The 22,390-nt window shown below is 40.8% G+C and overlaps 1 protein-coding gene across 1 annotated transcript; it reads right to left on the reverse strand.

Moving 5' to 3' along the window:
• Positions 1-5,660: 5,660 nt before the first annotated feature.
• On the reverse strand, positions 5,661-10,072 carry hpxb (hemopexin b). Its single transcript, XM_030754178.1, has 10 exons — positions 9,938-10,072; positions 9,459-9,484; positions 9,204-9,293; positions 8,813-8,970; positions 8,574-8,727; positions 8,198-8,410; positions 7,994-8,086; positions 6,711-6,841; positions 6,476-6,623; positions 5,661-6,366 (listed from the first exon to the last, which is right to left on the reverse strand). The coding sequence occupies exons 1-10, from the start codon at positions 10,000-10,002 to the stop codon at positions 6,140-6,142; spliced, it is 1,305 nt and encodes a 434-aa protein (XP_030610038.1). The 5' UTR covers positions 10,003-10,072; the 3' UTR covers positions 5,661-6,139.
• Between the last annotated feature and the right edge of the window lie 12,318 nt (positions 10,073-22,390).

Genomic DNA, 22,390 nt, shown 5'->3' on the forward strand with positions numbered 1-22,390 from the left:
GCGTGATGGACACTAAAAACCACAGCTCCAACCAAAAAATCACTTTTACAACCCACTGATGAAAAATGAGAATTCCAGAAAAGACATTATGTTGAAGTTTGTCTCTAAATGATGACTTTTTGAAACACGCTTTATTTATTTTTATTGTGCAAAATTTTTTTTTTTTAGGCTTGTACCAAGCTGTTCTTAGTATCTTTGATATGTAGATAAAGTTTTGCACAGTTAGATAGATATGAAGACATGGACATATTTAGAGAGAAGCAAAAATCAGAGTTTGTTGTATAAAGAGGGATATTAACATATTTTTGTTTTTGTGAAAATAACATGAACATAATTAGACTTGGAATGAACAAGAAATGAAAGTTGATATTTTTCTGTCCTGAAAATGGCTGAGGAGATATTGGTTCCAGCTTTTACCCATGGAAGTACCTTGAATCAAAGACTTTCTGATAGGAAATTATGGAGATTGTATGATGGGATTGTCATAGTATCCACACAAGCAGGGACATGCACACTCCCACTTGGTAAAACTTAACAGTAAACCCTGTTGCTACTCCCATTATAAAATGATTGTCTTTGAAGAGAAGTGCCTTGTGTCTGTTGAAGAACATGTTGATGTAAATGTTTATTTACCTCAGATGTTTATAGAAATGTTATTCAATAAACATTTTGTACCATACCTATACCTGTTGTTTGTTTTTGGATATTCAGCTAAAATCCTGATTTTAAAACTACTCTAAAAATTAACAGGACACTTGAACAATTTTTGCTTTGATGTTTGGTGTGATTTTGAATCATCAAACCCTCAAAGGGTTGATGAATTTGGTTTTCACTCGCAGTTGTTACATTATTTTGTTGCCAATAAATTACACAATGTTTGTCAGTAAAGACATACATTTTTGGGTAAGGACACATTGTATTTTTGTATCTGTATGCCATCGCGGTAGATTTAAAATCAAGCAATCAAGATGTGACTGAGATTCAGACTTTCAGCTTTAATTCAAGGTTTTTAAAAAAATATTACCCATCTGGTCAGTTTTGCAGCATTTGGCTGAATCTGAGCAGAGAGTATAGCCCTGTACACTTCAGAATGAATCCTGACTTCTATCAGCAGCCACATCATCAATAAGTACTAGTGACGCAGTTCCATTAGCAGCCACACATGCCCATGCCATAACATAACTATGACAGAAACAGAAAATTTGGTATACTTCAAACCATAACTGTTCCATTCCTTCTCCATAAGTTCATCTTCACATCATTCTGGTACAAGTTGGTTTCCAGAACACTTTTTTTTTCTAGGCTCTTTTTGACTTTTTGACTGGCAAAGTCTTATCCGGCCTTTCTGTTCTTGAGTGTAACCAGTGGTTCGCACTTTTGCCTTTATATTTATTGTATTTACATTCATGGAATCGTCTCTTAATAATTGTAGATTTTGTCAATTACATGTCCACCTCCTCGAGAGTATTTTTGACGTGTTGTGAAGGGTGTTTCTTAACCAATGAAAGAATTCTGTGATCCTCCACTTTGGTTTTCTTCTGTTGTTGCTGATCTGGCTGGAGCATTCTTTCTTCTTAAGGATGTACCAGCTTGTTGATTTGGCCACTCTAAAGTTTTTGCTGTCTCTCTGATAGTTTAATTTTGGTTTTTCACACTGACAGGTTCTTTCACTTGCATTGAATTGTTTTTTTTTTCCGAAAATGGCTTCTCCATTAAAAAGCTATGTAATGCAAGTTCCATCCATCCAACTACACAATTCATTTCGAGCCTTTGAAAATGTGTGACTGTATAAAAATGGCTGTAATTTCTAAAAGCTAATGCAATACTTTTGTATTAACACTGTAAGCCTACACTTCAATCACAAGTCGATTGGTTGATTTACAGTATGTATACAGTACTGTATAACCCCACCACCACTAATATTTTGTTAAATGTCTCTTTGCAAGTTGCATCTCGACCAGATCCTTCCAGTATCCATCAACAGGCTTCTGGCATAATACTGGCTGGATATTTGACCACTTGTCTCGGCAGAATTGGTAGAGTTAATTTAAAGAGCATGGTTTCCCAGCATGGACCTGGCTTTTAAGTGTAGTCCACAAATTGTCAACAGGATTGAGGTCAGGGCTTTTCATAAAGCTTAATGTTAGCCTACTTTATACATTCCAAAAACAATTTTTAATGTGTTTTGTTCCTGTTGGAACACCCAGTTGTGTCCAAGTTTCAACCTTCAAGCTGTTTGTTTGAGGTGATGTTGAGGAATTTGGAGGTAGTTGTCTTTCTTCATTATTCCATCCACTTTGCTCAATGTACAAATACCACTGGCAGCAAAACAACCCCAGAGGATAATGCTACTGCCCCCATGTCTGACAGTTGGTACACTGTTCTTAGGTTTGAAATCCTCACCTTCACACCTCCAAACATATGTACTGTACCTCTTGTCATTGTGGTCAAATACCTCAAGGTTTGTCTTGTTTGACCATAAAACTTTTCTCCAGAAGGCATTTGGCTTGTCCATGTGGGCAGCTGCAAACTGAATGAATTCAGTCAGACTTAAAGGTGTTGATTTTGCAGCAGGGGCTTCTTTTTTTGGTTGGCATCTCCAGTCTGTGGAGATGTAAAACTTGCTGCACTGTGGGTAAACGTTTAGTTCTTCCAGACCCTGTCAAAATTGTGACACATCTGAATAACTTGTACTTATGTACAGTTGTTTGAACTGATGGTCTTGGCATCTACAGTTGATTAGAAATGGCTCTGTTAAGCTTCTTTAATGGCCTTCTCAAAGTCCTGACCTCAACCATATTGAAAATTTGTGGACAATGCTTAAAAGCCAGGACTGTGCCAGGAAGCCAACCAATTTAAATGAACTCCTCCAATTCTGCCAAGAAGAGTGGTCAAATATCCAGCCAACATTATGCCAGAAGCTTTGCTGATGGCTACCAAAAGCATTTCTCTAATCGGTGTGGATTAGTGAAAATTTAAAATGAATTCAAACTTGTGCACCCAATTCTCATTTTCTAATTTATTCAAGATACCATCATTCCACCCTGGAAAAAGAAGAGTATTGAACTTAGCTTTCCAAAAGATGTGCTTAATCACAGTTAATTCATGATTCAAAAAGGGGGACTATTACTTTTTCAGATAGGTTTGGATAGTTTTAATAAATATTTTAATAAATGAAATCATCTTTTAAAATCTGCGTTTTGTATTTACTCAGGTCATCTTTAGTATTAAAATTAGAGAAGTAAGAAAGAAACCACGGCACTGTGAAATCCACTGCAGTGGTGTACAGAAGTAAAATTACAAAAATGATATCATTGTCCAAATAATTATGGACCTAATTGTATGTCAGCTGCCGTGTGTTCTAGCCCAGTGTTATGGCAAACAGACATGAATTATTATCATTACCTTTGTGTTACAGGCATGATTTTGAAACTACTGTCTTTCAGAGGGAAGTATGTTTGATGTTTGCAGCACATATATTGTTCAGTGAGGAGCTTTTCAGTTACATCATCCGACTTGACTGCAATTTGTGGTTAAATCAAAGGCTATTGTAAACTTACAAAGAAGAGCTGTTGATGTAGCAAATGTCAAATACCTACAAAGTGCTGAGCCTTTGTTATTAGCTTCCTATGCTACGTTAGCTCTCTCGCCATCAAACAAGGCATAGCTCCTGACACGTGGTGAAGTAAACAGCATACAACTGAATGGAAAAGACTGACCCACTGACACCAATATAGCTTTTTTTAAGTGCAACCCTAGTCTAAACCTGATCAAGTCATTTTCTTGCCTAGCTTTAAACTATAATTATTAACTCAATTAAAATAACTCAGTTGATGTGTAAAAATATGTGCCATCAGGAATTTGAACTGCGCTCTCTGCTGAGTGGCAAAATAATTCACTCCACTAGCAATGCCTCCACCCTCTAAATATTGACCTTTTTTTTTTTTTTTTAATTTAAAGTGGAAAATATATGTATGAAACATGTAATATGAACATGAAAAAATATGCTTCATAGCCTTTTCTCTGCTCCCACTGTTGGACCCAAATTTCCAGTTGTGGGGGGAAAATATAAAAAACTGGGAATTTATTCATTTGTTTCATCCCATGAGGATCACACATGTACTCTTCTAGGCTCTTTTTAATGTAGCACAGCAGTGGGCTGAGTGTATAAATGTTCATCTGATCCATTATTGACACTGTGTTAATGTAGTAATAAAGTTCTTATTTTATTATTATTTTGTTAGCATTAATCAATAAATTAAACAAAAAACATCATTATTATTTAATATGTAACAATTCCACGTATTGTACTGTCTACCAGGCACGTGTGTGTGTGTGTGTGTGTGTGTGTGTGTGTGTGTGTGTGTGTGTGTGTGTGTGTGTGTGTGTGTGTCCCAATGGCCTCGCCCATTAAGCTGTGCTTAGGCCAGCACTTCCTTTATGCTAGCTGAAAGTCCCAGGGATTTTGGCTGGACAAAAACCTCTCCAGGGAGAGAAAAGGCCTTGAATGCCTGCTAATGCTATCCCGACCTCTGGACTCTTGCAGGCTGGTGTGTACGTGTCTGAATGGTCCAGTATAGATACAGACAGTATTTTAAATACTTTGTAATAATGAGAGAAAGCAGGAATAAAAATAACAATCATTTTGTGTACATATATAAGCAATAAAAGGAAGATGGAAATGCAAAACCTGACTTTGACGTTGCAGAGAAAAGAACAAAAAATAGTGCTTTTTTATTTTAAAAATATTTCAAGAAGCTAATAAAAGGTATCATCTAATAAAAAATTCATTTGTCATATGAGAACATGGACATATTTATAGTAATCCATAGTCTTATGATTAATTCCATCACTTCTATTTAAAAGGTAAATGTTACTTAGTCAAGTTAGTTCCACATAGTTCTGTGAGGCCTCTCTGCTTGGACTTCATTCTAAACTGCAACGTGCAAAGATGTGATCTAAATATCCAAATGGCTAAATCTCATACACACACATACACACGCGCGCGCGCGCGCACACACACACACACGCGCGCGCGCGCGCACACACACACACACACACACACACACACACACACACACACACACACACACACACACACACACACCTGTGGTATCTGTGGTGCTTTCTCCTTTGATAAAGACAACATTTTGATTTTGACATGACAGCTTGCACTGCTCATGGTCTGATTTGGGGTTACGCCAAAGATTGTGCACTTTGGTTTCTCAAAAGTTGAGGTGAACTAGAGATCATGTGAAGAAATTCATTTTAAAAACAACACAACTTACAAAAGCTCCATTACACGCATTATTGCTGCCCTTGTGCATTTGCGCAGTCCATAGGCTATTTAAGATGGTGGGGTCAAACTAAAGGTTCCTAGTTTTCACACTAAAGGAGCACTTAAGCTAACCAGAATGGTATCTGGGCTGACCGATGAGCCCTTTGGAAGGCAGATGCACTTATAGGAGAGGCATTTAGCGCACTCAAGTGGCCCCTTGGTTGTGACATCAGAGGAAGTGTCCCATTTGGGCACAGAGGCAATGGCTGCAAACAGTCTGCATGATCTGTTTGTCTGACCTGATCCCTTTTAGTCAAATAATATTCCTGCACAGGACTTTTCATACCGGAATATTCAGTGTTGAATGAAGAAAGCTACAAAATGACCGACAGAAAAGAAGGGTATAGTTTATTGGCGTCCATGTAGCAGCATCATTTCAGAAAGCTATGGGAAAAAACATTTTAGGATCATGGCATTTATGATACTTCAGGGTTCATATCAGTACAACAACAAGAAGTCACACTGCTCATTATGATTAAAAAGAAACAAGCCACTGGGACACAGCTTTGTTGGGGAATATGCATGCCTTTGAACAGTAGGTCCTCTTGTGGCCAAACTCTGACATTACTTCTTCATAGCTGATTTTGGTTCACCTCAGTTTCAAACCTACACACTCAATGTATAGACACTCTGCTTATGGTTGTTTAATGATAAAACTTTTCCCATGATCGTCACTGAATTGAATAATTGAATTTATTTACCAAACAAAAGTCAAACTTCACTGCAAGACATGAGAACTTTTCCAAAAACTGACAAGTCTATGATCTAAATTTACCTCACTTCCTCATTTTCTTTTTCTGTCTAATCCTGACACCCCATCATTTCTGACGTGATGTTTTGAGCAAAAGGGGCGATCCTGCTCGTAGCCAAAGCCATGGGACTCTCATAGAAGTAATACTGTGAGCCCTTGAACACTTTAATGCCATCTGGACCGCACAGACCAGCATCGATGTCAGACAAGGGCAAGGACACGTCTCGGGTGATGATCCTGGGTGTGGCAGTAAGGTCAACATCACGCATCCTGTTTCCTTTTGGAGGAAATATGTGTAAATATTAATGTTAATCACTTGTGCAAAGACAAAGCTAAGCACCAATTTTTCTCTATAAAAAACAAACTAGAAGCACTCAGTAACTAACCTTGGAATATATGAACTGTGTGTTGATTGGGACAGAGGAAAGCAGCATCCACAGTTCCTTCGATGCCCAACTCCTCCCTGACGGTTTTAGGGTAGCCTTCAATCAGGGTGTAGTGGGCATCAGCTTTATAGATGTAAACCTGATCACCCTGTAAGTGTTTGTCAGAACGAGGGGATTTTAGTTTTAACCTCAACAGAGAAATTGGGAAAAGAAAAATGGCTACATGGGTGTCTACCTTAATCAAGTATAGTTTGTCAGTGTAGGAGAAAGCAGCATCCACCCCGTTTGTCACTTCTTTCCATGCTCTGGTTATTGGAAAGGCGTGAAGGCCATCACGCCTGGAGTCCAGACGCATGTAGATAGGCCCTGAGTAGATTCAACTTGTTCTTTATCACAGCTTTACAGCAAACTGAAACATATTTCTCCAAGAACAGGATCACATATTGGTATTTTGTCCTTTTTTTTTTTTTGCTAATAGTTGGATGAAGTGCTCCCAAATCCGTATCCCACATATAAAGCCTGGATCACAACACCATTAGCTCAGCTTAGCCAACGGGGAAAGACTAGGAGGAAATAGTTAGGCTGACCCTCACCAAAGCTCCAAAAAGAGGCAGCACCTCTAAAAGTTACAATTTGTTTGTTTACTCTGTGCAAAAACTGAAATGTAAAAGAATCAGACTCCAGCGGCTACAAATAGCTAAATGCCCAATGCAGACTTCAATCATCAAATCCAATAATCAACACCAAATCAGAGTCAACAGCAGAATAAGCTGTTGGCAGAGAAGATTTGGCAAGTTTTTCATTGGTGCACCCGTCATATTTAACTCTGCTGCTCAACCCACAAATGCATTTTCCCTACAAACGTGGTTCCATTTAAGGGCCAATAAGCAGGCTTTTCAACCGTGTTGGGTTTATTGCCAAGAAGCATTGTTACAACAAAGAAATAATCAATCAAACACAAATTTTCTTTCTTTTGTGCTCAGGTTACATAGCGAATCCTAGCAGTTCCAGATGTTCATGCTATTTTCACTTTCAGTAGACTAGTTAAAAAAAATCAGGACCTGATATTTGTGGGATAGTCGATGTTTTTCTCCAAGAATGAGTGCTGTAAATCCTGGAAATTTCCCTCTCCTTGCTCTCGATCATCAATTTATTAATGTCACACGAGCAAATTATACATTATGAAAAGATCTGTCGACATGAAATCGGAACAGTATGTTTTAGAGTTGTCTATCAATCTTGCTAAGAAAGAATCTCATCAAATTTGGCACAAACATTCACTTGGACTCAAGAATGAACTGATTAAATTTTGGTAGTCAAACTTCTCTGTGACAAAACACCTTTCTGACCACATTTCTGTTACAAAAGCCAGACTAGCTCTTTTATCCAGTTTTTATGCTAAGCTAGGCAAACTCCTGCATTGCTTTTATACTTTATACATACAAGGTAAAAAGTTATTTGTTACCTTGTAATGTAATTACTCCTGCGTTACTTTAATATTATTGCTTTTAATCTTACCCGAAAAGAAGTAACTTCTGCCTCTGTTATCCACACTGATGGCATCTAGTTTGACCTCGCTGCATTTAGGAGGTTTACGATCACCTCCATGACCTGCAGGTAACACACAAAGATTGCATCTGGCTGAAAAAATACTTCAAAATGAATTTCTTTCTATTTCCTAAACAAAAGAATATCCCAAATTGCTTTTCTTAATGAACCTACCAAAGTCGGCGCACTTCATGAAGTAATTGCGGGCGTCCTTTGGGTATGTGCCGCTCACTTCTCCTGAGATTGGGTTGAATCTGGTGAAGTTGTGCCCATGGAAACAGTAGTAGTGCTCCTGCCAGCGGAAAGCAGAGGTGCAGACAGGCAGGTGGTGCCACGTCTTGGTCTTCACTGTCTTTGTGACTATATCATAAATGAACACATCTTGTCCTGCGGAGGGAAATGACCATTTTGAGGGGATCACCAATCATCACAGTGTCCTTATTTATGTAATGTGACCTCATTATATCACAGTTCACCAACAAACTAAACAAAAAAACTCATGCGACTTTGGACTTACTGAGCAGTTTTGTATCAGTAAATGCTGACATACCTTTGAAGAACAGAACAGAGTCAGTCATGCACTCTCCTTGAGGACACTCCACAGCAGCATCCAGATCTGTTGGGACTCCAGGAAAAGCCTCCTGGATAGTTTTTGGATACCCGGCCTCCAGAGTATGGTTGTAATAGCTGAACACCTGGTTATTCTGGATAAACGGTTAAGAATATCTGAATAAAAGGTAAAAAGTGTATTTGTCTCGTATCATAATTGAAAGTATACGTGGATCATACCAGGAAGAAGAAGATGTGATCGTGGACATTCTGGTCCTCTTGGTTGTGCATCCGAAAAGCAGCATCAACATGGCCGAGGTGGTGATGTTCGTCCAGCTCCTTGAAGAACATCTTTGAGGGATGAGCTGGGCCATGAAAACCCTTCCACAGGTGGTCACCTGAGGAGAAAACACCACAGATGCAATTTTATCTGTCTTTCTTTCTCTCATAGATAGATAGATAGATAGAAAGATAGATAGATAGATAGATAGATAGATAGATAGATAGATAGATAGATAGATAGATAGATAGATAGATAGATAGATAGATAGATAGATAGATAGATAGATAGATAGATAGATAGATAGATAGATAGATAGATAGATAGATAGATAGATAGATAGATAGATACCTTTGAAGAAGTACGTGTGCCCATTCTCATCAGGAGTGATGGCGTCAAACTCTACACCTGCACATCGGTCTGGCACAGCAGCATCGCCGTCTTTATTCCCAGGGTAAAATTAACATACTTGTTATATGTGAATGTGACTGTAATATTCAAAGAGTATATCATCAGGCACTCAGTAGAGAATGCCTCTGAAACTGAGTCTCAGCTGTTACGTAACTGACAAATTATGTACAGTTTATGTATATAAAACAAACCTACCCTCTGCTGCTGAGTCCTGTTGGTGCCTGTGGATAATTTCAGAAAGTTATTTTTCTACATTAGGTTAAAAAAAAAGAGTTGTGAGTCAGTGACAAAGCAACAAGAAAATATGATGACTTATCACTCTTAAATTTGTTCTATTGATCCATCTGGTGAACTTTGTGATCCAGTAAACAACGTTATGAAATGAATGGAAGGTGACTTTTCCACCACATAAGAGAAAATCCAGAGATTACTGCAGAATCTAAATAGTTGCAGACTGATTTTTTTTCATTTCTGTGAAAAAAATGCAGTTATTTGACCTCAATAAAGAATCTGCTCACAGAGAATTTGTACCGCTCAGTTGTTGGAAATACTTTTAAAAGATAAAGCACATCCTGTTGCCTTTGAAACCCAGATAGCAGGAAAAACCCTGCCAACAGGAATCGCCTATTTTCAATAAAAGGTCTGAAAAATAAGTGGAGCTCATTAACACTCACACAGGTGCTGCGTTAGTGAGGGCAAGTGCCAGTCCCAGAAGCAGAGTTGTGGCGAACAGCTCCATGTTCCTCCTCGTGAAGTCCTGTGATGTGGAGTCTCACTCTGGAGTGGAGCCGAGCTTTATTCTGTGCTGTGTACGTGTGGGTGGACAGGTTAGGAAATTCTGTGTTCCTGTGTGTGTGTTTGTGCAGACAGAATGATGAAAGTTTTGTTGTTGCAAAATAAAGCTGCAACACGATCATTTACCATTGTGCATTCTACTTTTTATTCTTCCTGAATCAGAGTGTGTGCAGACCAAACTATATTTTCTATGTCTACCTCAAGATAAAAGTTTGGTGCGGATTGAAAATGTAATTATCGATATGTCTGGTTAATATCTTACCACTTCCAACTATGTTTGATGATTGCGAGTTGGTCAAATAGAAACTCCCTTTGTTCCACTTGCAGTGTTTGGTGAAAGACCTTTCTGGAAATACGGAAACTTTGGACAGTTTGTCCACTAAAGAAATACCTGAAAGCTACTGAGCAGCCCTTGAAGTACTTTGGTACATACACTCCAGAAACAACAAAACTGTTTGAAGTAAGATTTAAGTGAAAGTTTAATGTTATTAACTGAAAGAAACTGACAGTACAAAAGGCATCCAAACCCGGCCAAGCTTAAGCCAGCTAAACAGTTGATCGACTGAATACAAAAAGAGATTACAGTGAGATTTGTCACGATTGTTTGATTATCTGCATGTTTTGCAATGTGAGAATGATGCACACAAAAAATCTAAATATCACTCAGGAACACACAATTATCAAGAATTACAGACCCCTGTGCTGCACTGTGATGACATTAGAAAGGTTATTTTCAAAGCATGCTATGTTGCTTGGATCTTCTGAACTGAGAACTGAACTGAAATGAGGAAATAAAAAGTGGCAATTTCTACACCACTGATTATGACTCTAAGTTATGACCCTAAACCTAACTCATTTTATCTTAAAACCTCTTTAAGACTATTTATATTTGTCTCTATCTCTCTCTTCACTATGCACTGTATTTACTTGTACTGGTAGATTTTAATGCAGTGATTCATGCTGTCTGACACTACCACGTGGCCATCAGGTAGGAGCGCTAGACCCCTTGGGCTACTTAGATTATCAGTCACCAGAGGCCAGCCAACTCCCTTGGATGGGTAGATAAGAACACGGTGGTGCTGCTTGCCCCAGTCTGTCACCAATACATCCCCATCGCTGTCAATACAGAGGCCCCACGGGCAGGTCAGGACTGGCCCCAGGCCAGAACACACTCCCAGGATTCGGATAGTGTTCCAGCCTGGCTCCAGGACTCGAATGCATGGGACACGCCCAGTTTCATTGCCTCGTTCTGATACTGCCATGAGCCCAGTGGTGAGACAAGCTGCCACCAAGTAGGGTCTGTGGTACCCTGTCACCACCGTGCGCTCCAACCTGGCTCCTGTTTTGGGGTCCAGTTTTAATGCTGTTATAGTGCCGCGCTTGATGTCAGCAACTAAAAACTCATCTTGACGGTTAACGGTGACCCCTCTCGGTGCATCCAGCTCTTCATTGGTGGAACCGATCATTGTGCCTCCAAATGTTTGTAGGAGCCGTCCGTGACGGCTGAACACCAGCACAGCTCGTTCAGCAGCGCAAGTTAGTGCGATGAGGCCCTTTGAGTTCACAGCCACGTCAAAGTAGTTGCAGATGCGGGACGACCTCTCGGATCCTGACGGAGACACCTGTTGCACAACATTCTTCTGGAGATCCGTCACTTGAATTCTGGCATTACCACAATCCACCACAAATAGCTGCCCCTTGGCAGTTGCATGGACACCACTTGGAAGGTTGAAGTCAGTGCGGCCTGATCCTTGTTTTCCAAACTGTTTGACTAGATAAGCTGAATCTAAGGCAGCTGGACCACCCTCTTCCTCCAGCTCCCTCAAACCAGACACAGCTCCCTCTTTCATATCCTGCTGTGTTTCATTGACTTTATATAATTTGTCACCTTCAATGGTTGACATTGACAGAGATCTGCTCACACGATTTAAATGTAAACCCTGTGTAACCCGAGTCTTGGCTCTTGACTGTCGTTCATCAAAGTTTATGGTGTTCCTTTCGGATTCTGGGCCGTTTCCTTGGCCTTGCTGATGAGTTGAGCTCTCAGAGACAAGACACATTCTGTTGACCTTTCTGACTCCACTGTGCTCAGTCTTGTCATCACTAATTAAAGGTTGCAGTTTACCATAAAGTTCAGCTGTGGATACTGAGCGATAATGTTCTTGCTTAAGGGATCCGTTTACAGGAGTATTCACAGTATAAGTGTAGCAGAAATCCTCACTGTTCACTGGGGATGGAGGGCTTTGACTGTCCACCGAGGATTTGTTTGAAAGGCCTTGTTGGGAAAGAGAAAGATGCCTTGTAGAAACATCTGCCAGACTGTGCCTGGAGAGTGAACCTTTGTGAATCTCTGAAGATATTGCCACATCACTTCTTTTTTCACCAATTTCTTCAGGAGGGCAGGATGGTTCCTTACAAGAGACCAAGACAAGTGCCTTTTGCTTTCTTTTACCTTTCACTGTATTGCGCTTCTTTGTTCCCTTTGGTCTGCTATCAGAGTCATCTCCTTCAGATTCTCCTTGACTGGAGACAGGTGGGATAGCCAGGAAAAGGTCTTGCCCCTGTGTATCTGAAAACACAGATTCCACTTCCTCATCTTGGGAAGACTCAGAGACACCACGATATCTTGGTATGGGAGAGTTGGGAGATTTGAAGTCTTCCTCATTCTCTGTAGAACTAGACAGACGTAGTTTCCGGACAACACGCATGTTCCCACTATTTGTCTTACTGCTGTCCTCTGGACTATACCTTTGTCCACTTCTGTTTAGTTGAGGTTCCTTTCGAATTTCAAGAGGGGAAATGTTCGAAAAATGTTTATTTCCTGAGTGCAAGGCACACTTCTGTCCTTGAACACTGCAAACACCAATGGGGTAGGTCACACCTTGCTCACGAACATCAATTTCCCCTAATCTTAAGGACTCGGACTGGGGGCTCGGTACAAAACTGACTCTTTTAAGTGTCAGGGAGAGTTCCCATGGTTGGGTGACCTCTGCCACGCCTCTTTGCAGTTGATTTTTGTTGGATTCCCCAGCTGTAATGCCCCATCTTTGTATCTGTTCCTTTAGCTGACCAATTTTTCTAAGTTGCTGATCAATAAGTGACTGCACAACTCTCACTGCCGCAGCATTCTCTCTCTTCACTTGACTGAGGTGCCTCTGGGCATCTCTGTGGTCCTGCTCAACCTTTTCGAGAAGGCGACGCTCCTCTCGCTGAGCTTCAATTGCAGCGCTGTCCAATTCGCGGTTCACCGTCTCCACTTGGGCCTGCTGTCGCTCCCTGAGGTTCAATAGCTCTTGTTCTCCTTGCTCCAGATTAGAAAGAGCCTGTGTCACCCATGGAGGCGGCGAAGTAAGAGATATGGAAGTAAAGATGGACTCCCGTGGGGTTCGGGATAGTAGAGGTGGGGAGGTCACATCTTTCAGTTTTGGAGTGCTATGTGTCAGCAGGGCTGAGAACCCAGGAAGGGCTCTTCTTTCAGAGTGAGACCTCATCAGCATTATGTTTGATAGATTTCAGCAGTCCTCTTTTTATTTTTCACTCCTTTATATTTCTGTAAAAAAGTAAAAATTATTCATGTGAATAGAAAATGCACAGAACACATTATAAAATGTAGCAAGTGTGGAAGCAGACTTAAAAAAAAAAAAAAAAAAGATGCCTAGCCAGGAGAAAAATGGCACAGCACTATAAAGGCTAAGTATTGTATGTCATAGAGACATTTTGGTTCTCACCAACACAGTCATTCTGTAGTGTTTCGTCAATGAATGGCACAGTCATGACCTGTCTGTTGCTGTTATAAAACTGGGACACAGATTTTCATTCGTTGCAACTTTATCCATCCCACACAATATCCAGTTTCTCACAAGACTCCAAAATACTCTCAGGTAACCACCTGAGGTCAGCAATGTAATCAGACTTCAACTGTGCTGGAAGAGGTTGATTACAACAATAAATGCCCCTAATAGGATGCTCAAGCGTACCTTATTTCTCTTATCTGTTGCTATTTGTGATTTTAAATGATTCTTAGATGTACACACCGCGTCCAGTATTTTGCTTCGCCAAGTCACCTCTCTTAATGTCACTCATCGTGAAATCTTAGCCTCAAATAGCTTCTTCCGAATGAAGCACAGGTGCCCCATTGTAATCCTCTGCTCTTATCTGCTCAAGGCATTGAAACTGAACTCTGTCTTTCATCACTGACACAAGGTATGCGAGACACTGCCAGAGAAGGGTCAGCGCTTTCAGCAAGCCTATGCTGTTTATGGCCATTTATAAATGGATCATATTCTGAGCTGGCAGTTGCGGGTAGGGGCATGCACTGTATATGTTAACAGTGTAGACCTGGGTAGACAGTTCTGCGCTCACCGGGACCAAACAAAAAAAGGCTTTTGCAAGGATGAAAGGGGAGGTGTCAGTTTACCTCTGCATGCTCACAATAAGGTCCCGATGGAAATGTGAATTCCAGCTTTGAATGGATAAACTCTATTACCCATGTTTTTCTGTTTTTTTTATGTTAAAGATGTTATCTGTGAGTGACTTGTTCTACACGTTCCAGGTCAGTTGAAATATTCTTTTAAAAAGAACTCAGAAGCAGAAAAGCCTGCGACACATAAACTGAAGTTTAATCAAAGATTACGTTTATGCACATGTGGGTTATGAGATGTGCTGCTTGTGAAGAGGCATTAATCTATTTGTTAAAATGAAGGAAATTAAAGGTTACATTCAGCAAAAAAAAAAAATCCCTGTCACTTATCTGGAGCGAGGCCACTGACTTCTCATGTTACCCCACTTTCATGTTGAATGAGAGGCGGTAGTTGCTAAGTTACCAAATGGCCTTTACTCCCTACAAAGTAAATGATGCCATTCATAATTGAGAAGATTATGCAGGATGTTTGTGAGCATTACCGCAAACTAAACAAGAGTTACAGAGTGGAAAGCTCAGCACAGGTGAAGACTCATACGCCCTGCAGTCAGGTCAAAGGTCTGCAGTCAGACACAAACGGCCCCTAAAAGCCATCATTTGCATTTTTTGTATTTTTTCTTTTATGTGTATATTAGCCATAACAGGATTTTTTTTTCTAAGACACAACATTTTAAAGGTGAGTATACAAAAAAAAGTTAGCAATGTTAAGGAGGTCCTACCTGCATCCAAGGTGCGCACTGCTCCTTCTGCTGCTCCCTCTGCTCTGACCTGCAGCCTCCTGCTCCTCTTTCCTCCTCCCCCATTCACCCCCCCCCCCCCCCCCCCCCCCCCCCCCACCAGGCCTTCTCCCTTCTTTTTTTTTTTTTTCCATCCTTGCATTCTTCACAGGGGCACTGTTGTGTTACTGAGCTGCACTGGCTGATTATAAAGGGGTATGTAACTCTAGCATAACTATTATTAATGTAATAAACTTTAGCATAAACATTTGTTATAAACGTTAACAGAGCGGACCTTGTTGTTTCATGTTGAATATTTTGGGGAGTTAGTGGTATTTACTTTTCTCTCAAGGTTGAAAATTTTATGAGAACAACTGCAAAAACACAAAGTTACTGCATGAAATATGTAAATCATAAGCTAAGAGGCCATATTATCTTAAAACTTCATTCTGAATATTTTCACACTCACGCTCTCTGTCAAGCAAACTAGGACATAGAAACCTCTTTCCCCCCAAACCAAAGAAACTGTAGAGGAAGAGACTGACTGTAGATTATAATGTGTGTTATGTTGCTTTGCTTTGATCCTGCTGGTACGTTTGTGAGGATGCATATTCTCTCAGAGAAATCATCTGCTATCCACCTGCTGATCTGAGTTGGGCTTTAGCAGGTGAGGATGAAGCTCTAAAAGCATCCTGAGGCTGACGGCTTTTCACATTCAAAAATGAAATCAAGTGGCCCCAGAAAAATACATTTATTCAGGTTTAATCCTTATTGTTTTGTATATATTTGAATAATGAAATCCATGTAAATTTGAACTGCTTTGTGTCACATTAGAACTCTGCTTGACTGGATCTTGGGTCCGAAAATAGCTGAACAATATATAAGTTATATCACAGGCGCTGCTAACAGCGGCAACTGCCTTCAGCCAGTTAATGTAAATGTCGGTTGTTTGTGCATCACCTCTCTTTCAATAGGTTTACACACACAACATGATTATATGTATTATGTTTAACTCATTGAACCACTAGATGTCAGCAAATACAAAGCAGACTGCCATACAACTTAATACAATTTGTTCTTCCAAATTAAACACGTCCAAGAAAACGATGTATCTTATTCTATAGACGGAGGCTTTATGAGAGCTGAGTGTCGAGGCTTCACCTGAAAACGTATTTTCTTATTTTAGAAACCTCAGTTCTGTTACCAAACCAGGAGCCAAAACTCCAGGGGTTTAGCCCACAGCTGTATTTCAGTTTTACACTGAGCATGGAGATATTTCACTACGTAAAGAAAGATTAAATCATTTTCATAAAGGAATTTAATTAGAGTAATTACTCTGTAGATGTTTTTATATTAAATAGCTTGAGCAAGGTCATTTCCCATCATATAGTATTTTACGGATAGCTGACTTACCAGCATCTCTGCACAGGAAACTCACGTTTGGAGCCAATTACAGAATCACACTTACGTCCCTTACTATTTTTGTTGGTGCTCCCACTAGGGCGGCAGCTTTGGAAAACCGCAGACATTCATTTCAAATAAGTATACATGATGCAAATCTACAGGGTCTGCTTCTGCTGTCAACAAGCCTCAATCCACGTACGTTCAACAGCTGCCTGTCGATATTCAGTTGCATTATGGGACTCCGCTTATCTAATTACCATTATTAAAAACCAAATGATGGCACGGGTTCTGTGGGCGGAGACTTAAGACCTCTCAGAGGTAACGCTTTGCAGAAGGAGATACTGGAATGATAATGTACCTGAATTTGTCCTCAGATTTTTTAAAAATATATATTATTGTCGGGATACTTCTGCTTTTTTTTTTTTTATTTATTTATTTATTATTGCAGATAGTTTGATTAACAGTTTCTAAAACCTGTGGAGTAAAACGCTGGTTCAGCACTGAACACACATTTAGGATGGCATAAAAAAAAGGTTTCTTCTGATTAAGACAGTTAGGGATTGTATTGTATAAGCCTTTGAGCGGTGTAACAGATTCCCGCTTCTTATAGGATCCAGCATCTTCTCACCAATTATCATCACCCACACACTCACACGCACATGGACACACGTACACGGAGTGTTGCCCCCTGGACGCAGATGGGTCCTGAGCCATCAGTGTTGCTGGATGTCACACGGGGTCCTACAGGCTGCCTGGCTGGTGGTGTGACTGATTATTTCTATCTTCCGCTCTGCCAGGAGAGATGGAAAATAATATCGGCCTAAGGTGGCGCTCCGTTATTGATATCACTGTTAAAACTCTCCAATCCAGCTGCTCGCCTCGCCTGCGACATCACTGCAATTAAATCTACACGCTGCTTCCAGCCCGTGTGTGTGGCAGAGAGTAATGGGCCCAATAGTTACTGTAACAAAACAATACTGTGATTCAGCATGGCAGCATAACAACCACATATATATATTTATCAGTGCGATATATGACAGAGAAGTTAATGGGTTATTATTAGCACTCTCAAAGCAATGGCAGCGCCACAGCAAAGCAGGTATGAAGTGGACTTGTTGCAAACAAACAATTAAAAAACAAGTCTGTAAGCTTTCGCAGATGGAACTAGAAAGATGGTCAAGAAAGTCATATTGCACTCTTCTTCTCCACTTTGCATACAGCAGGCAATATTAGGTGATGAATATGGTAATTGTCCTCATTCTAGTGGGACTATCTCCTTTCAGAGGGGAAGATCTGGTTCGACTGTTAGATTCGATTAATTCCTCTTCATGCCACTCCTCATTTTTGTGTCCCCCTCCACTCTTACCCCAACACCCCCCCACCCCACCATCCTCTCTAACATTTTCAGGCCTATGATATTAGGGGAACAATCGCAGAAACAAAACGAGCTGGAACAACCAAGATGGGAACAGATGGCACGTAATTGCCTGGTGGAGGAAGCCAGGGAGTCAATTTTTACCAGTCCTGGGGGAGTTGCAGTTGCAAGGAGGAAAAAAAAAAAAAGTGCAGGTGCATTTGTTTTGATCAGCTATGGCCTGAAGGAAGCATTTGAAAAATATTCATCACACGCACATTAGGGAGAGGAATTTAACAAAAGCTTTGCGGGCGAGACCTGGGATGCAATGGCAAGCTTTCATCAGGGCAAAGAGGGAGATGTGTGACTGAGTCAACAGCAGCAGATGCATCACAAATTAATATCATACTGAAGTGTTGCAAAAACTGTCAAACTTTCAGATGGGAGCAGTCTGTTCTAAAAATTTTACCAACCAGATTTGAGGGTTTATTTCTCTGTATATATATGTCTGTTTAGATATTTTTGGAAAATCCTAAAAAATAAAAATAGTTTGTATGCAGTATAAATATTTATGAGAACTCTTTAAAATCGTAGAAATTCTTATTTGATCAATCTTAAGGAGTAATAATGATCCTACAAAAATGTTTCCCTCAGCTCATAAAAATTATGCCAAAGGCATTATTTCACTCTCTTCCCACAAATAATGTTTTCAGTACTCTCAGTCTGGTAGAACAACATCAAATTAATTTCTATATATTCAAAACTACGTAACATACCATATATTTGTGTGTGTATGCTGAAATTGAGCGCATTACTAACAGTATAATAGCAGGCTGATGGAAATCCCATTATTTACTGACATACTGGAGGAAATGAAAATGCCAGTTTTCAGTTTTATGGACATATGTTGATATATTTCAGTCATATTTCTTTTCCAGAGTTAGAGGAGCTGCGCTAACGGTTTTGCACGGCTAGTATGACACTACAGCTAGCAGTCAGTGAGCTTACTTTAATTATAAAATTCCCGCCATTTCTACTTCTAATTAGCCACACCAATAAAAACACTAATATCTTTTTCATTATCTGCATATTATTTCTAATTTGTGAGCAAAAATAACCAGTTATGATTTACTTGCAGAGACTTGCTGACGTTTTCATGCTGTTTTAGCTATTAGCTAGCAGTAATAATATGAACGATTGCTATCCTACCATTTGACCTAAATATAACTTAAATCTTTAAAGTCTACAGTTGAGAACCTTTTATTACACTATCTAATTCATCTGTTTCCAGTCTTTATGCTAAGTGACGCTAACCAGCTGCTGCACAGGCTTTATGTTACATTTTATGCTAAAAATGGTGTCAACCTTACAGAAAGCAAAGAAGCATTTTCCCCTAAATGTCAAACCAAAAATAAATCTAAAGCAAACTATACTTTTATCATATCAAACCTTTATCATATTTTAGGTTTTATTTCTATGAAAGTCATTTGTTTCATTTCAAGGGATGCGTTAACCTAATCAATCTGATGCGAGTTCTGCATAAATTTATACTGCAGGTACTACAAAGCTGGATAACGCTTATTTGTCTGCACCCACTTCATCCGTGGACATGAATCAGTCGCATGCTGTACAGTACTGAGATGAATTCCTTTTCCTTGGTCCTCTAAGCTCTGACCACATCTGTTCAATTACCAGCATGGAAAGTGCATTACCATTGGCTTTGTTGTTGGAGATGCTTGATTTTCTTAGTAAAAAGCAGATGAATTTATAATGTTGTGATCCCCTCTGTTGTGAATCTCTTCAGCGAACGGAGGCCCGGGATCAGAATGAGCATTTTGATGAGCTATAGGCCGTCTCTTCTTTTTACAATCCCAAACTTGCGCAGCCTGGCCAATATCAAACTAATAAATTACAGCCCCCGTCTCCCACATAACTCACTGATAAATAAAAAAAGGGTCTGCCATAGTGTGCAGCTGTGACCCAGAGTTACCTAGCAACAGGTCATGCCCAGACGTGATGCACAAGGTAGAGATACACCTCTAAGGAGAAGGAGAGGAGGGAGGGATGGAGGTGGAGGAGATAGAGAAGCAGCAGTAGGGAGGGAGGGACGGGTCTCATCCTCACTTGCTATGACCCTTGACAGATAGAAAACGCACTGAGAGGAAACGGCGCGTGATTGACAGGGATATTTGAGGAACCTGAGACTCCTCGGTTTCTCCATTACTGTTTTCAGGCTGGACTGTGAGCTGTCATATGTCTGCTAGAAGTGTGCAGAAAACACTTGTAGTTTTACAAGGATGACAACTCCTATCATAATATATCTGAATAGACATTCGACTACGGGAGAGACTGAATTCATTTGTATTCTCTACAACTCTAGTTGATGTTTAGCATAAAGAAAACAATCAGATTATGCTCTTCTTAATTCCCTCTAAAGAGTCCCCTTGTCTCATCTTCTATCTTCTATTGCAATACCACACACAAAGAAACACATTTGCCACACCGAAGTACACAATGAGCGTTCCAACCTCGATGCCTGGAGAATTATCTGATGAAAACCCTAACTGACAGGCCTAAAAAGATTGAGCAATAGCACTAGAGACGCACAATCACAGCGGTGTACAATGTCTTTGCCAGAACAGTGCGGCATGGAAATGAGTGCTCAGTCCAACCTCCCCCCTGCTACCCCCCCCCCCCCCCCCCCCCCCCCCCCCCCCCCGCCAAACCACCCCCACCACACACCCCCACCCCACCTTCTCCGCCCTTCCTCTGTTGCCTGTGCGACAAACCCTCAAGGGGACTCTGCAGCTGTGTGGGGTTAGCACATGGTCGAGTTAGGGGCCACACACACAAACACACACACACATACACTCACAACCTGACAAATACAGCCTTTGGTCTTTGTAAATATGGAATATTTATGCTACATTCTTCTTCTACTACTTTTTTCGGCTGCTCCCTTCATCACACCCTGTGGTCTTCTTCTTTTCCTCCTGCCTGGCAGCTCCATATTCGGCACCCTTTTCCCAATATGTCCACTGTCAACCTTGCCTCTTTAACTTTGTCTCCAAACCGCATAACCTGAGCATTAATTTCTAATTTCTTGTCCATCGCTGTTGCTCCCAATGAAAAGCTTCAACTCTGCCACCTCCAGCTCCACGTCCTGTCTTTGTGTCAGCGCAAATGTCTCCAATCCATACATCATAGCAGGTCTCACCACCTCCCTTTCACGTTTGCTGCTCTCTTTATGTCACAAATCACCCCTGACACTCGTCTGTACCCACTCCACCCAGCCTACACTCCGTCTTCTGTCTTGCTTTCCTCTTTCATTTACGTTCTCTCCAGTGCATACCTCCACTCCTCCAGGCTCTCTTCCACCTGCTCCCTACTATCACAATGCTGTCTTCAAGCATCATAGACCATCTGACCTGATCTGATCCTGTCTGATCACCACTGCAAACACGAGGGAGCTCAGAACAGATCCCTGATGCAATCCCAACCCCGCTTTGAACCCATCTGTCACTCCTACCACACACCACACCGCTGTCTCACTGTCTACTTACAATGTCCTGCACCACCCTCGCATACTTCTCTGCCACCCCTGACTTCCTCATGCAGTACCTCAGTTCCTCTCTTGGCACCCCAACATATGCTTTCTCTACATCTACAAAAATACAATGAAGCCCCTTCTGACCTTCTCTGTACTTCCCTTCTAAACACTCTCAAAGCTAACGTTGCATCTGTTGTGCTCGCTCTTGACATAAAGCCATACAGGTGCTCACTGATCATCACCTCTCTTCTTAACCTAGCTTCAACAAAATTTTTCCCATAGCTTAGTATGTCCCATAGCTTAGTATGTATAGTATGACTCATCAATTTTATCCCTCTGTAGCCACTACAACTATGCACATCACTCTTGTTCGGGAAAATCAGTACCAGTAAACTTCTCCATCCCTCGGACACCCTCTCAGCCTCAAGGATTGTGTTAAACAATCTGGTTAAAAAGTCCCTCTCTCCCCGACATCTCCATACCTCCACAGGTATGCCATGTGGACGAACCACCTTCCACTCTTCATCCTCTTTATACACACTGACAACATTCAAGATCACCCCTTCAATTTCCAGCTTCAAACTCATGATGCTGTCTGACGCTCTCTTCACCTCCACAACACTGTTCACATACTCTTCCTTCAAGATTGCTCCCACTCCATTTCGCTTCCTAGCTACATCATGGCAGAACACCTCAAATCCACTTCCAGTGCTCCTGGACTTGCTTCCCTTCCACCTGGTTTCCTGCACACAGAACATATCCACCTTCCTTCTCTCCATCACATCAGCCTGCTCTCTCCCTTTACCGGTCATAGTCTCTACATATAAAGTCCCTACTCTCACCTGCACATTCCTACTTTTCCTTCTTTCCTGCTGCCTCTTAACATGC

This window comes from Archocentrus centrarchus, chromosome 2 (genome assembly GCF_007364275.1).
Source record: "Archocentrus centrarchus isolate MPI-CPG fArcCen1 chromosome 2, fArcCen1, whole genome shotgun sequence".
In the NCBI taxonomy this organism is placed as follows: Eukaryota; Metazoa; Chordata; class Actinopteri; order Cichliformes; family Cichlidae; genus Archocentrus; species Archocentrus centrarchus.